This window comes from Diorhabda carinulata, chromosome 5 (assembly GCF_026250575.1).
Source record: "Diorhabda carinulata isolate Delta chromosome 5, icDioCari1.1, whole genome shotgun sequence".
NCBI lineage: Eukaryota > Metazoa > Arthropoda > Insecta > Coleoptera > Chrysomelidae > Diorhabda > Diorhabda carinulata.
Genome location: NC_079464.1, coordinates 18,982,000 through 18,998,247, shown reverse-complemented (window position 1 = coordinate 18,998,247; position 16,248 = coordinate 18,982,000). Strand labels below are relative to the sequence as shown.

The window sequence follows — 16,248 nt, the reverse complement described above, 5'->3', positions numbered from 1 at the left end:
TACTACCAGAAAGCGTTGCAAAAAAAAACATCACCAAGAATGTTAAGAGTCGGAATCGTCAATGAAAAAACATCCCTAAATAATGAACAAACCTAGGACACGCCAAGGATGATTCAATGAAAAAGTTTAGTGTGTAGACCTCAATAGTAAACTGTAGAATAGGAATGCCTAGACTCACATGGGAAACACATCAAACATTTTTAAGGGCAGGAATTCATGCAATTGAAAAATGTGTCCAGTTCAATCTAGAATCATCCTGGACGATACCCGAACAACCATTAGAGCTTCAAGCTCCAAAATCATAAAATCCAAACTCATATGGAATACTGGGACATGCTAAAGCAGAGGTAAACAAGCCTTTCATGGGACCTGAACCCTTTTGTAGTATCAGCTATAGAACAATAGAAAAAGCATTATAAAAGGAGGAAGATAGGAGGAAAATCAATAATTGGGACAACCTACAAGAGCTGAGACAGGCAAAGACTCTGATGGAAAATTGAGAACAGAGAAGATCTGCCGAATGTATCATAAGTGAAAAAACAATGTATTAATACTAACAGGAGTCCTATCGCTCTTCTGATATTTGTTTATTCAGTTGTACTTTCTCTTCTACTTTTCTATATACGCTTCTTATAATAGTTATACATTTTTGGCATTTCTAATTCATTTAATATCTTCAACACGTTGTTTCTTTAGATTGAGTCGAATGCTGCTCTCATATCTATGAATTATAGGTCTTTATACGTCTTTATTACGTCTTTCTATTATAGTTTTTCATATGAAAATATTATCTAATATGTTTTTTTTATATCTGAAATCAGCTTTTATGAAGTTATATTTCGGATTTATTGATGATGGAATACCCTCATTTGCATTTTGCTATAATAAGGGAGGAACAAAATCCATTCTCATGAGTTATCGCATCAACATCCTTTGGAGTTGATTCCAAAAACCAAAAAGAGTATGATTGTCTGTAGCATAAGAAATTTGTTTGATGAAATCATAAGCCTTTCATCATTGGTTGAGCTAAAATGAATTTAATAGTATTAGGGAATCCTGGGAGAGTAAAAAATAGAGAGGTATGGCTGCAATCTTTATATTTGAGAAAAAATCTCAGATTATGAGACAGAAAAAAGGCGTGAGATGAAAAAACACTGGTGAGCTTAATCACAAGGTTCGTAGAAGTCGGATAACACAAAAATACAGTACAGTACAAAGTACAGAGATCGATGATTCGTAGATTGGAGTGAATATTTCAATTTTCTGGTAGGGCATATTGAGATTCGTTCCTTATTTCTTATTTCAATTTGACAGGCTACTGGTTTATAAGCAATATACCGACGAAATTTACTTCGTCCTCTCGAGCTTTCAAGACTTTCGTCCCTTGTAAAATATCCATTAACTTGATAATTATCCTTCAGCTCTTTGAACATTTGAGGAATTGAACCAAGTTTGTGTTTCTACGCTTTTGTGCTCATCAACGACAGATTCTAACCTTGCTAACTACAAGGCTACGGCTCATTTTTTTTACTCACCAAAAAACAGAAGTTGACCAACTTTGAAATATAATCTACTCATACCAATAGTTTCCAAAATTGAAAGCCCTCCAATTAACCTTTGAATTTCCTCATTCGCAGTAACAAAAGCGTAAATTATTAGCTCAGCAAATATTGAGGGATTGATACTTTATCCACGATCTATGATGGAGACTTTATGTTAATGGATTAATCTTAAGTTAATGGAACGCACTACATATTCATTAATCTTTTTTTGGTTTGAATTGATCCAATAAAATCATATTAGAAATTGATAATACCGATATTAACAGTCGAGTCATTTATTTTCAGGCAAATAGGGAAAGTTTTCCACTACGTTTCCTCATTTCTGTCCCAAAAAAAAATAACTTGTTTTCCACATAAGGAAAGTTCTCCAACTTCCTACAGCCGAAGATTACTGACTTGAAGTTGGCGATATTCGAGAAAGTTTAAATGTATATGCACAGCTTTTCAGTATTCTAACAGAACTAGTTTTCCAAGTGACTACTGACAGAATATGTAATGGCGTCTGTTATATTTCGGAACTTACCTCTTAGTGCTATTTATTATGTTAGAGATGGCGTGGAAACAAGTAGTGAAGTTAAAACTTCCATGAAGTAGTATTAAATCGTTGACACAGTTATTATATTCAACTACATCCTCAAATCAAAATTATCCTTATTAATATTATTCATATTCTTCAAGTTTTGCTCAATTTCCAATATAATTATATCAAAAAATTCGTAGACTGACACATAGACCTATTCAAAACTGTATAACGTATTACATCACGCAATAAGTCGTATTATTGACAGACATATGGCGTTGCCATTGTCAAATCCATATGACGTTTATGAAGTAATAAGTTTCAAAAGACTATGTGTCAAATTTCATGACATTCCGATTTGTCAGAAAAAAGTGACAGCCATTTAAATGAAGCTACTTCTGTTATTTTCAAAACAATTTTTTCTTGATGAAAAAAATATGTACAAACTCAGCAATGGTTCCAAAAATGTTATCCCAACTCTGTTCTATCGAAAATAACGAATTGTGATTGGTTTGCTGAATCTGAACTTGGTCGTACAGACACCGATGATGGTGAACGTCTAATTGAGATGGTTATTCCAGAAAATATGAAGAAAATCAACAAATTGGTCATACCTTATCGTAAATTGGAATTGCGTGAGGTAGCTGATACCTTAAAGAAATCAGAAGGCAGTATGTTCATAACTATAGTGAAAATTTTACCATGATAAAGCTATTTTCAAAGTGGGTGCCCCGTTTACTCACAGTCGATCAAAAACAACAACTTGTTGATGATTCAGTGTTTGGTCATGCTTAGACGGAATAAATCAGATTCTTCGCGTCGATATGGATAAAGCATGGATCCATAACTTCACTCCGGATTCGAAACGATCATAATCTGAGGGGACTGCAACCGGTGAACCACGTCCGAAGCGTCCAAAAGCACAATAGTCAGCTGGGAAGATTATAGCTTCAGTATTTTGAGATAACATGAAATATTGTTCATCGACTATCTCCAAAAGTTGTTGGATCGTTGCCAAAGTCAAGGAAAAAAGACCCTCATATGTCTGTTTCACAAAAACAACACACCGACTCACAAGTCGATAGCAGCGATGGTTAAATTGCTTTCTCATCTACCAAACGACCAGTCCTCTTTTCTCCTTCCTTAGATCCATTGCAGATTCTTGGAAGTCTCATCTTTTTATTAAAACTAGCTTGTTGGTTATACACTTGACCTGGGCGTCCTTATGTGTGTGTGGGTTTTCACTGGTAAATCCTTTACAACTTTCTTCGGAAAAAAAATATAATCCGAGGTCCTTCGCCTTCTCCACAGATATCCTTTTGTTGATTGACTCGGAAAACCTAGGATCTTTGTATTTTTTGTGTTTTTTTTTACTTAACCTACTTAACCTCTCCATCCAGTTGTCTTCTGGGTCTCCCATGTTTTCTGTAATCCTCTTTGGTTCCTCATTTGGATGCGTTGCTAACTTCACGAATAATCTTTCTGCCTTCTCGTCCATGGTGTCCAATAACTTTTTGCGGACCTGTTTCTCCGTATAATTCTCCGCTTCTTGTTGTGCAGAGGACATTAAGTACTTGTCTCAGCGCCTTCTTCGATTTCTCGTTTTTGCAGTCTTCACCTGAAACTTACTGTCTTTCAGGTACGTGCTCAGAAGTTTTATGAGTATCTTCATCTTGTAAAGCAAGTCCTCGTGCCAAACTCGATTGAAATCTTTGCTTACGTTCATGAAGATTACCCCTATGGATTCTTTCTGGTTAAAACCTCCAGTTGTAAATTCTACTAATCTCAAGATTAGCTATTCGGTGCTGTGATTTTTTCTTAAGCCGTACTACCCCTCTGGTATTGTTGCATCACAGTGATTGACATTCCTGCGTAGTTTATTGATCCACTGGGTGTTCACAGAGTGAAAACCACCATTTAGAGTTGATGAAAAGGTTATTGCCAAGTTTAAGAATAATGACAAATCTAAGTATAAAAATTGGTTTAAAAAATTCTTTCTCTGTTATTAAGTTTTCTACCTACTTTTTTACAAATTTTGTTGTAAATACTGATAGAAAAACAGCTAAATTTTCTATTCACTTCTATATATCAAATTAATTATTATTTGTATTTCTAAAAACATAATGGATCTGCAGACATCATGATTTTTCCACACTCATGTGACTAACAAAGACAGTTGATCTCTAATTCAACATCTGTTGACATCTTATCGACTGAACATGTAACCGTGGATAAATTTCCAAAGAAAACGATGGGATCTCATTCAATTTTCGTTATATGAACTTTACATTTTCGGAAAATTCGTTTCTGTCTAAATTTGATTACCAATCAAAGACACAGATTGTGTTGACATTTCGTCGAGTGTTTATATATCGTAGAAGAGGATAACTGAATTTTATTGATGCAGGTCGGAGTGAAAATTTTAGAGTAAATATCTCATCGAGAGAAAAATAAGATGAAAATATCGAGTTATTTGTCACCTTCGTAGATTAAATTATTTTCATATACATTGAAAGATCCGAAATAATCAAGTGAAATCATCGTGTTGAGGTATATATTAACAATATTTATAGTGATTTCAAACGACAATACCTTGATACAGAAATACACAGTCAAATAATTCACATTTCTTCAAATCATATTATCCAAATGCAGAAAACAATCCGTTTTAGCGTGTGGTTGCTGACGAGTCAGTCCATTTTGTAATCTAAGAGAAAGTAAATTGAAGAATACAAGACAAATCAGATAACAGATATGAAATCAAAGAAGAAAGCATAATCTAAGATAATAGCAAAGCCAGAAACTGATCCAAGAAGTGAATGGTACCAAATAGTGAAGCCATGCATACGTCTCCAGAAGATAAGATGTTGGATAAGAGGCGGTATTACTTTTTCCACGCTCGACGTGACTTCGTGGAAACTCGTTGGAACTAGTAGTGAAGGTGAAAGAACAGAAAATATACTCCTACAGATCTTTCTGTTTGTTACAGTGCTTAGTGCTTGTAGAGAATCATATAGATTAATGTCTAGATTTGATTGATCAATATCTAGTGAAGATTAGAAGTCAACATGCATATTCCTGAAGACTCTTCTGTTTGTTAGAGTGCTTGAACAGGATATTGGAACCTCTGCAAAGTGACTGTCGTTCAGAATCATCCAGATTAATGTCTACATGCGATGGATCTTTATCTCGTGAAGATTAGAAGTCACATGCATATTTCTGCAGACGCTTATGTTTGTTAGAGTGCTTAAGCAAGATTTTGGAACACCTACAAATTGAAGCTTGTAGATAATCATCCAGATTAATGTCTACATGCTATGGATCAATATCTAGTAAAGATTAGAAGTCACATGCATATATCTGAAGACGCTTATGTTTATTAGAGTGCTTAAGCAAGATTTTCGAACACCTACAAATTGAAGCTTGTAGAGAATCATATTGATTAATGTCTAGATGCGATGGATCAATATCTAGTGAAGATTAAAAGTTACATGCATGTTCCTGAAGACGTTTCTGTTTGTTAGAGTGCTTAAGCAATATATTGGAACAACTACAAATTGAAGCTTGAACTGAATCATCCTAGATCTGATTGATGGATATAAATGGTAAGGTATTCAACACTCAATTCGATTGTGAACGCGATTTGATGGAAAACAGTATCAACTGAACATAAACTAATTATAAACGATGTTGAAACTGCTTCAAATTCTGCATCATGTGGAAATGTTTTATGGTACTTATAAAGTGAAAATATCTCCCCATACCTGGTACGCATGCTTACTGGCTATTTTAGGAATCTGAATGAAGGAAATGAGCGACACATACAAATAACGATCGGTGTCTGTCACAAGGTTTTGTTCTTCTGGTTTGGAATGTACAATGTTTTGAAACTGGAATGAATTGATATGTGGACGTCCTTTTCTTGTCCAGTACGCCGATATTGTTAATATTCCAATACGAAACTGAACAACAATCGACTGAATGGGTCTTTCAAGACGAGCCAAATCAACCAAAAGTTGTTCGCGCACGAAGAGTTCTATTAGAGCAACGTGGAATGGAACTTGCGTATTGAAATATCTGAATTGTAATATATTTGTGTCATATAAAAAAATAATTAACGTTATATCCAATTTATTTATCGCTTCGATCTGATCACGAATTCCAGTTTGAATTCATTGGCTTTTTAATTTTGTAAATAAGTGAACAACGAACCAACTGAATTTGAATGAGATTTTTGCCATCGAACAATGAATAATTCAATCGAGTTGGAAATTAAAAATTAGGTCAGAATATGAATTTGTGTAGTTGGAATTGTTTCTAGTGCCCTGTTAGCATAACTATTGTAAATTGTATTGATTATAAATAACAGGGGAAAAATCGGACACTCCATATTTTTTTTATTAGAAGCAAATTTTTGTAGGTATTCTAATCGTTTGAACTGATCCCTTCAGGATTAGTAAACAATTAGATGAAACTAAAAATTTTGATTTATTTGTCTTGAAATTGATTTACCTGTATTTAAATATCTTTGATTTATTAACCAAACCTTTTCTGTGATTGATAGACATGTTTTATTTGTTATTTATGTCTGCGGAGACTCAGGGAGCGTAAAATCGTATTAAGGCGACCCCTGACTGGGCCCCAACTCTTGGAAAGGCATCGAATAGGAAGACGATTATTTGTTGATCAGTATTCTCATTGGACTCTGGTGCAATGGGGGATAAGGAACTGTTTTATTCGCGGATAAGTCAGTGTACCATTCGTGAATCATGTCCTTTTGAAAGGAGATCAGTTATGCTTTGGGGCTCTGAATGCTCGGAAGTTCATCGTGCTCCTAAAGACTGTGATCCCATTTGAGTAATTCATTTTAATGCAGGATAATGCTCCCCCACATACCGCCAGAATTGTGCAAGTATGAATTACAGTTCTGTACTGGCCTGCACAATCTCCCGATATGGATCCCATAGACCATTTGTGGGTTAATTTAGGGACTGCTAGACGTCGTCATCTTCTTCTTAGTGACCTAAATCAGCTTCAAATTGCTCTTCGAGAAGAACGGGATGCTATGCTGGTGGAGTACGTTCAGAATTAAATTTCTTCGATGCCTGGTAGAGTTAGAGCCCTTCGCCGTTGCAGATGGAGTAATACCCGCCATTTAAATTAAATTAATTGTTAGTAAACCTCATTAAAATGAAGAATAACGTTTTTTTCAAGATGTGTAAACATAAATTAAGAAGATTATTATATTTAACAAAATTATAAGACCAAATCTAAGTATCCGTTTTTTTTGTTAATTTTATTTCAGGACTTTTGTGAAATTACAATAATTTGTTTCAATTTTCGTGATTAGACAAATTGTAATTCAAAATAAGCACACTTTATCTAAATCAAGCTGAAAAATTTTCTTTGAATTTTAAGATTCAATATCTAAAATCTTCCATGCATCACAAACATCGTATTTTTCGTATTTTTGAGAAAAATAAAAAGAACAAGCGCATTGCCTTTTCCAGTGAAGGCCAAATCAAATCTATTGAAAACATCTTTAATATTAATAAAGTCACTATAAGATGTAGCTAATTATACAATAAAATACTAAGAAGGATCCTTACGTAATCCTAATTTAGTTAAAAGGATCTCATAAAGTTTATCTATACAAGAATTGACTTCCAAACACACGCCATTTTGTACAGAGCGGCGTGGTTGTCATTTTGTCACTGTTTTAAGTTTTGAAATGGCTATAGAGCGGCGCTGCTATCTAAATTCATTATAAAGTACTCTTTCATACAGGATGTTTCCAAATTCAGTTACCTGTAACAAAATTTTCTCATCCCACCCCTTTTCTAGATATCACTCTAATTTTTGGAAACTGTAACATCGAGTATTTTTTTCAATACTCCTGTTACATCATACGGGGGTGGAACGGGCAATTTCTATTTTATTTTATATCAAAATTATGAAATATAATTACATCTTAAGATCTTATTTCATACGATCAATCACCTCCTGAACTTTGTCAATGAATTTATAAACAGACTTTATTATTTTACATATAATAATAATGATAATGATGATGATGATGATGATGAAGTTCCACTCATTTGCTTCTAAAGAGAACCCACTCGGTACAGATCTATCACGTGTTTATCCATTTTATAAAAGATACTTACAGCTTGTATCACCAACAGAATTCATAGGCACGTCGAGGAAAATAACATGTTAGGAAGATGGAAGCTACAGAAGAGATCACCAAAGGTGCAAAAGACAACTTATCGTGGACTCTGTAATACTTCGACAAGCACAGAAAGATTTCAAATTATCAAATATTCGAATAAGTAGATTTTGAAACACTTGAGGCAATCCACAAAGACATGCAACAATTGGACGACTATCTAAGAGATGGATGGACAGCTGGCGGTCCACCTCCCAGAAACTGATATAGAGAAACCTGCAAGCTGTTCTGCTATCCAGAAATTTGTCTAATCTCTTTTTTATCAATATTTCGTAGTATTTTCCCAGACAGTCTAACAAACATACCTATAAGAGGCCGGCGAATCGGGGGGTTTCCTGGGCTTTAATATTAGATTTGCTGTTTTCAGCTCCCTACACTCTTGCCTACACAGTAGTTCGTTAAAGACGGATTTTTCCAGGTCCCGTTTCGTGGTAATCAGGGTTTTGATTGCCTCAGGTGGCAGGCCATCAGGGCCGGGAGCTTTACCCTGTTTGATTTCTTCTCCAGCGGCTAGGATTTCCTCTAAAGTAAATAACGGTATATCCGCGTCGCTATTTTTAAGAAAATTTTCCTCTCTTATTGCGGGGAAGGGTAGCGACGCGGCCTCTAGCCGCTGCTCCTCGTTCAAGTTATATGGGGCGATTACTTTCAGCTTTTTCATTCTTATTTTGTATGCATCGCCCCATATGTCGTTTTTCGCATATGGCCCGCCACTTTTCTTTTTTCGTTTTTAATCAACTTACCCAGGACTTTTTTCTTTTTTCTTTTTTTTTTCTTCGCCCCCGCTTCTTGTGTATGTTCTCCGGGCAAGGAGGCAATCCTCTCGTAGTTTCTCTATGTCATCGTTCCACCAATATGGCAATTGCCTGTAATTATTTTTTTTATTATTGTTTTTGTTATCTTTTATTATTTTTTCTTTTATATCTTTTAATGCTAACTGAAGAGTTTCATAGTTCATCACCTTTCCTGCTTCTAATTTTTTAATTGGTTCTGTGATTTTGTTTTTTATTTGTATATTATTTCTATTCTGATTATTGTGTGGTATTTTTGTTTTTTATTTAAATTTAATTTAACCTAACCTAACCTAACCTAAACTAAACCGAAGGATCATATTGAAACCTAATAGTTATGAATTCTTCTCGCCTGCGATTGCTCTGGAGTTTCTATCGCTCTTCTAGCTGCCTGTAGAGAAGTTTGTCTTTCTGAACAAACTCACTCGTACCTGAAGAGGAGTTTCAACTACTCTCAAAACATTTTTTTGCTCTGGTTGCTGTTGTCTTCTCAACTCTGCGTGAACCGTAGGCATTTTTAAATAAGATCAATAAGAATTGAAACCAAAGAGTGAGATTTAAAATAATGGATGGCATGTAACCACAGAAACGAGACCATACCTTAAAACTTCAAACAGCTAAAACTATAAGGAATTGGATATTGATGTGTCCGTTGGTAATTTAGTACATTACTGTAGTACTAGATGGTGTTGAGGGAGCTAGATTTTGAGATTTTTGACAGAAAATTGTTAAATATCTCGTAAAAAATATATTTTTTTACATAAAAAGTATCCTAGGTTATTTCTAATACCTCCAAGAGTATGTGTACAAAGATTTTGGCTAATTCGAAAATTTGAAGAAATATTTTTGAGAGAATATGAAATTGAAGATATAAAGAAAGAAAATAAGCCAAGGAACAGGATTTGAAAAAAAATTTGGAGGATGGAGAAGTTACATATAGAAAAATCTTGATTTTATTTCGTAAACAATCGTTATTTTCATATAAAAAGAATTGTTGTGAATGAATTTCACTTAATTCATATATTGAAATTGATTGAGTCCATTCAGTATTTATAAAATTAAAATTCATATTCTTGTTGTTGATAAAATTTTATAAAAAAACTTTTGCGTGTAAAAAAAAACTTTTCCGTGTAAAAAACACTAAACTCGAAAACAATTATGTTAAACTACGTTTTCGATCGTATAATTTTTTTTATAAATCGTCTTCATAACCTCATTGTTTGTTTGTTAATACGTAATTACATCATAATTTTTAGTTTTGCTTACAATTTAATGTTTCGTACTAATTTACAATCAATTTTATTGAATATTCAACTAAATTGGATACGAACCGTAAAAATTAGTTTTTAAAACAGATCAATCCTTAATGGAATCGCCTTTCGCTCATTTTTAGTCCTATAAATCAAATTCTATCTAAAATTGCTCTTCCGGAAACAACGGTAGGACGTTTTTAAGATTAATGCTTCCCACTTCTGCTGTTCTTCTTCTGAAAATTGATGAAACCTTCAATGAATACAAATTATTCGAACTGAGGATATTTTTCATTAAATTTTGTGGTTCACGTGTAAATTTGAAGCTTTATAATTATCTAGAGACCAATTTTCGAACGAGATGTTGTCCTAAATTAATCGTCACAGGAACATAGCTGTTGTTTATTTTAGAATAAACATTTTTCTTTTCATAATTAATGGAAATATGAACTGAAAACAAAACTAAATATCTACAATAGCCAATTTTGAAAGAAAAATAGTCAAATAAGGTGAGAAAAATCGGAAAAAGTCCACACCAAACCAGCTTCGTTTCGCGAGCAACGCAAAGTCGAGAAAGTGCCCAAATAATCAATAAACAAGTTAATTTTCTTCTTATTTTTAATATATACAATATATTACTTAAATGTTAAGCCTCGGACTGCCTCTACTTTCACATAACGTAACCTAACCTAACTTAACCTAACCTAACTTAACCTAATCCAACTTAACCTAACCCAACTTAACCTAACCTAACTTAACCTAACCCAACTTAACCTAACCTAACTTTTTTTTTGCCCCCAAGGTAGGGTGGAAGCTAATGCCGTCCTCACAGCGGGCAGGTGCAATGCTGTGAGTTTGTGTGGGACTCTCACCCACTAAGCCACCCTCCTTGTTTACGCATCCCTGGGGATTTGCGTGCGCCGGGAGGACAACAAGTTGTCATTACATCGGCGAACCTAACCTAACTTAACTTAACCTAACCTAAATTAACCTAACCTAATCTGCTTAATTATCGATTTTAATTTTAGTGATACTTGATTTTTAGATTAGTTATCTCATGGAAATCAACTAGCAATTAACTAACAATTATTGACTCTTCAGCACCTAATAAGCACTTTATTTTATTACTTTAACAATCAATGTGATATAATTAGTTTTAAAGTTGCTAGCACCGCAACTTTTAGTATTGCGTTGCTGTGGAAACTTCGGAGCACCGAATTTTTAAACTTGGCACCTAATTAGCGCCTAATTTTGGTATTTTTTAAATGCAATTTCCTGAATTTGCGTTGCTGGTGAGACGGAGTTCAACAAACCGCCTTCATATATTTGTAAGGAAGTTCATTTATATAGTTTCATTGAGAATATGACTGAATTGTGAAAAATATACCAAGAAAAAGTTAAACACACATTAAAGAATTAATTTGATGTTTATTAAGAAACAGTTATAAGTCGAAAAAACCATTTTCTTTTATTATTGTTGAAGATTATAATAGAATTAATACTTCTCGGCACAAACTTGATTTTGTTTAAAAAAAAAACAATTTTTTATTCAAATAATGTTATAAAATGACTAAAAAAATCGAAAAAAGAATAGTGGCTGTTTACATTGCCTCGTGTCCATCATTTTTATCAATAAAAAACTGGTTTCAGTTAGTTAGAAGATCACCCACTTGTGAAAGGTCATGTGGCTATTCCATAAAACATCAAATTAGTAGGAGAAATTGTTTTAAATAATCGTCGCCTGAAACACAGAGTAGGTGATCGGAAAAACATAACGTTTAAGGGCAGTTTACCTGCGTACCAAAAGTATTATATGACTTTAAAATAAGGTCCAAAAATTCAAGAAAAATATGTTTTTCGAAATATTTAACATAAAACTACTTTTAATACATTGTATGAGACTATTGAGGAGGTAGAAAGCGATCGAAATGATCGACATAACCTTAAAATTTCACAGAAGTTTACTTATGCGGGAACCCCCGTATATTAAAGTCTGTTTCCCATGCAAGATGAATACTGAGGATAGCAGGAGTGCTTTCGAAGTTATCTTATTACTGAATTAATTATTATAAACATGAATATTCAAATTTAATCATACTGGAACCTAGTTACAAAAGTTTTTTTTTGGTAAAAAAATGAAGATCGAGAGAAATTTTATTGTCTCGAAAGTCGATTCACCTTCCAATTATCTCTGATGAATTTTCCCTTTTATAGTCACTTTGTCGATATATCCTGTGACCTAACCAGATGAAATACCTTGTTTCAGAGCCGATAACGACCCTTCTCGGCGGGCCGGAAATGTATATCAACAAGGGTAGCACTATGAACCTGACTTGTATTGTGAAACACAGTCCTGAACCACCACCCACCATCTATTGGGCACATAACTCACAGGTAAGAGGAATTTATCTTGAATGTACGGGAGAATATCGAAAGAATCTCATCAGCAAATTTTGGGGATTTTTTCTATATTCATAATTTGAGTATGATAACATTTATATTCTGGTTAAATTAGACTGAAAAGTGGGTGTCAATTGGTAATAAATCTTATAGAGATGAAATAAATTTGGTGCAGAGATTTTCCAGGAACTTTTTCGAGAATTTGGAATCGCGATATTTCAGATTCCGAGCGGAAATAGTTATAGAAAGTTTTGATATCTACAATTTCCGTCTCAAATTTTATTTTTATCAACGAAACATTCGTTTTTAAAAAATATATTTAACAAAGCAATTAGAAGTTTAATGTTAGAGATCTAAACAGAGAATTAATTATATAAAATGAATTTACAAGAAAGTAAGATTTATCTACATTTGTTGCTAAGTAAGAATTTCTGAGAATGTATAATCTTACTGACTGCGCCAATTTTATTTTTCTTCAAACTTAATAATCAATACTATCTCTCAGAAATCCAGAGAAAGGTAGGAAAGGCAAGAAGAGGAGAAAAAGGCACTTACGTTACTGAAGAACAGGCTTTTAAAATCTCCCTCAGTTGATTCCCTGTTGTCTCCAGTGTTCACCACTAAAGGGCCATTGTATGATACGAGTAATTACTAGTCTAATACTGTTCGTTGAATTCGCACTTAAAACTTTGAAACGTTAAAGTCGTGAAGTCGCTAAACTATTTCACACGAACCGAAATTTTGTTAGGTTAGGTTAGGCTAGGTTATGTTAGGTTAGGTTATGCCCGTAAACGTTTTAGTAATTTTTAATTTCCACGACTTGCGCGATCCTACTGACTGCGCCAATTTTATTTTTCTTAACGAAAAATTTCGTTTTCAAAAAATATATTTATTAAAGCAATTACAAGTTTATTGCTAGAGATCTGAACAGAGAATGAATTATATGAAATGAATTTACAAGAAAGTAAGATTAATCTACATATGTTGCTAAGTAAGAATTTCTGATAATGTATAATGTTTCTGCTGCGCTTTTAAGTTTTCTTGATAAGCTGCGTATGTAACTCTCATCTATTTTTTTGAAAAAACTTATTATTTAGAAGAAAAAACTAAAAACAACAAAATTTTCACCTCTGACTAACTTTTTTTGATAATTATCTAGATTAGGTTACACCTTTCCGATTCCGTTAACATTTTAGTATGTTATAGAGAATTATTCTGAAAAATTTTATTTCGGAAATATATTTCCAATGATAAATCAAAGTTTTGGCCAAAATCCAGTTCAATCAACAATTTTGCTAAACTTCTCTCTTTAGGATTCATTTGAAGGATTTCATAATTTGATGAAGAATAGAGAGGGTAGTAGAGCCAATAGAGCAAGGTGAATAATCCTACTACTAGTCTGGATGAATAATTTGTCAAGGTCAACGACTAGTCTGGGTAAATGACTTTTCAAGGTCAACGACTAGTCTGGATAAATGACTTGTCAAGGTCAACGACTAGTCTGGGTAAATGACTTTTCAAGGTCAACGACTAGTCTGGATAAATGACTTGTCAAGGTCAACGACTTGTTTGGGAAAATGGCTTGTCAAGGTCAACAACTAGTTTGGGAAAATGGCTCAAGGTCATGGATGATGGGTCATGGGTCATGGGTCAAGGTCAACGACCAGTCAAGATTAAGGTCAACTTAATCGTAGGATAATCTACATATACGCAACCTATTATACAGGGTGTATCAAGAAAATATCGATGTCATAGTGTTATGGTTGATTGTAGAATTTGATTAGGATAATCGAAAAATACTCAACATATTACACAGAGTGCATAAAAAAATATCGCCTTCTAAAATTATATCAAGACACTTTTTTATGACATTTTGTGTAATATGTTGAGTATTTTTCGATTATCCTAATCGAGAAGTGGGTAAAGGGAGTCAAGGTCAAAGTTCATTGGCCGCTCGATGTCATAAGTCAAATTGAGATTGTAATTTTATCTATTAATAACCGGTTCCTCCACCGGAGCATCCTGGTACCCTCCCCATGAAGGGTGGTTAATTATAGATTGTCCTTAAAGTTGACATTTAGAGTTTGACCTGCAGATACTCTAAAATAATGTATATATGATCAGTTTTTCGAATTTTATTTGAAAAAACAAAAATATTTTTACGTATTTTGATTAAAATTATTATTATCGCCTCCAAAATAGATATATTTGGGAACAATACGAGCACACCAACGCTCAACTCAATTTTCCATACACTTGTTGTAAGCTTTGGCTTCCATTAAGTTAATCGAATTTTTTTTATGTCTCCAAGTGATTCAATGCACGTTTACCAAAGAGGATTTTGAAGTTTCGGGAAAGGAAAAATCACAGGTAGCCAAATATGGCGCGTACTATTCTCATTTCGTATGTGGTGAAAATATCAATCATATCATCAAACAATCCTGTAGTTTACAACGCTTGCTTCATGTAAATGCCTCAAAACGACCAAGTTGACCCTCCGGAATGGATTCATGGTGAGTTACATCTAGGTAATGTAATGGAATAAAGCGCTGAGAATATTCTCGAATTTTGTCCAACTTCGAGATGGTTTTTTGTTTAACTTATTCGACTGTAAAGTGGCAGTGGAAATATATGAAGAAAAAGTTCACTTTTGATGAAAGCCAAATAAATAGTAAACAACGTCTTCAAACTTGAAATATATGCTGTAAAGATTGTGCACTTACTAGCAACTACCGCCATCTCTAGATTAAACCAGGTACTTCTGGATTGTACTTGTTGATTATTTTCCTTCTATTTCGTTATCTAATCGAATTCACGATGCTTTTTGAAGTTATAATTTTTTTAATATCGATTCTTCAATATAAACCTCCTCATATCTATATATATTTATATTATTTTTTTGCTGTGGTCCCACGGAAATATATATGAGAAACGAGGACTAACACACGAAATTTCTTAACAATATCTCCGACATTTATGGAAAGAAATAGAATATGATATAGTACAAGCCGAAAGATATACGTCCCGACACGTAAGCCGCCATCTCATATTGTTAAGGGAGGCTATCCATATTTATGATTAATGCTTTACTTCACTCGAGGGTTTCACTGGAACGTTGACACAAAATGTGCCGTAAAACTGAAAGATTTTCGATGACGCTCTCAAGGATCGTCTTCGTCCTTTCAATGTTCACTCGTCGTCAAATAAAAAAAGTTTAATGGAGTATACGCAGCTGTATATTTGTACAAAGAGTTGTTGACAAAACGGTTTCTTATCTATTTCGGACGTTCCAAATTGAGTAGTGAGAATTCCATTTATCAACTAGTTTATTTGGACAAGATTTTATTCGGTAGTTTATCAATTATTCATGCTAGCACTTACTGTCGATTTGTACTTTTCACTTTCTATACAATCTGTCGATTTTTTTTGGAATTGAAGACTCTGTTAACCAAATTGAGAATACTAACGTTTCGGTTGACAAAATTAATCTACAATC

General features: G+C 33.7%; 1 protein-coding gene across 2 annotated transcripts in view; it reads left to right on the top strand.

Annotated features, from left to right (window-relative positions):
• Window positions 1-16,248, top strand: part of LOC130894092 (cell adhesion molecule 4-like) — a 239,150-nt gene that overhangs the window by 169,475 nt on the left and 53,427 nt on the right. For both annotated transcript variants that reach the window (XM_057800671.1, XM_057800670.1), the window contains exon 5: window positions 12,619-12,746. In XM_057800671.1, coding sequence (XP_057656654.1) covers window positions 12,619-12,746 — 128 coding nt within the window. The remainder of the gene's footprint in view (window positions 1-12,618; window positions 12,747-16,248) is intronic.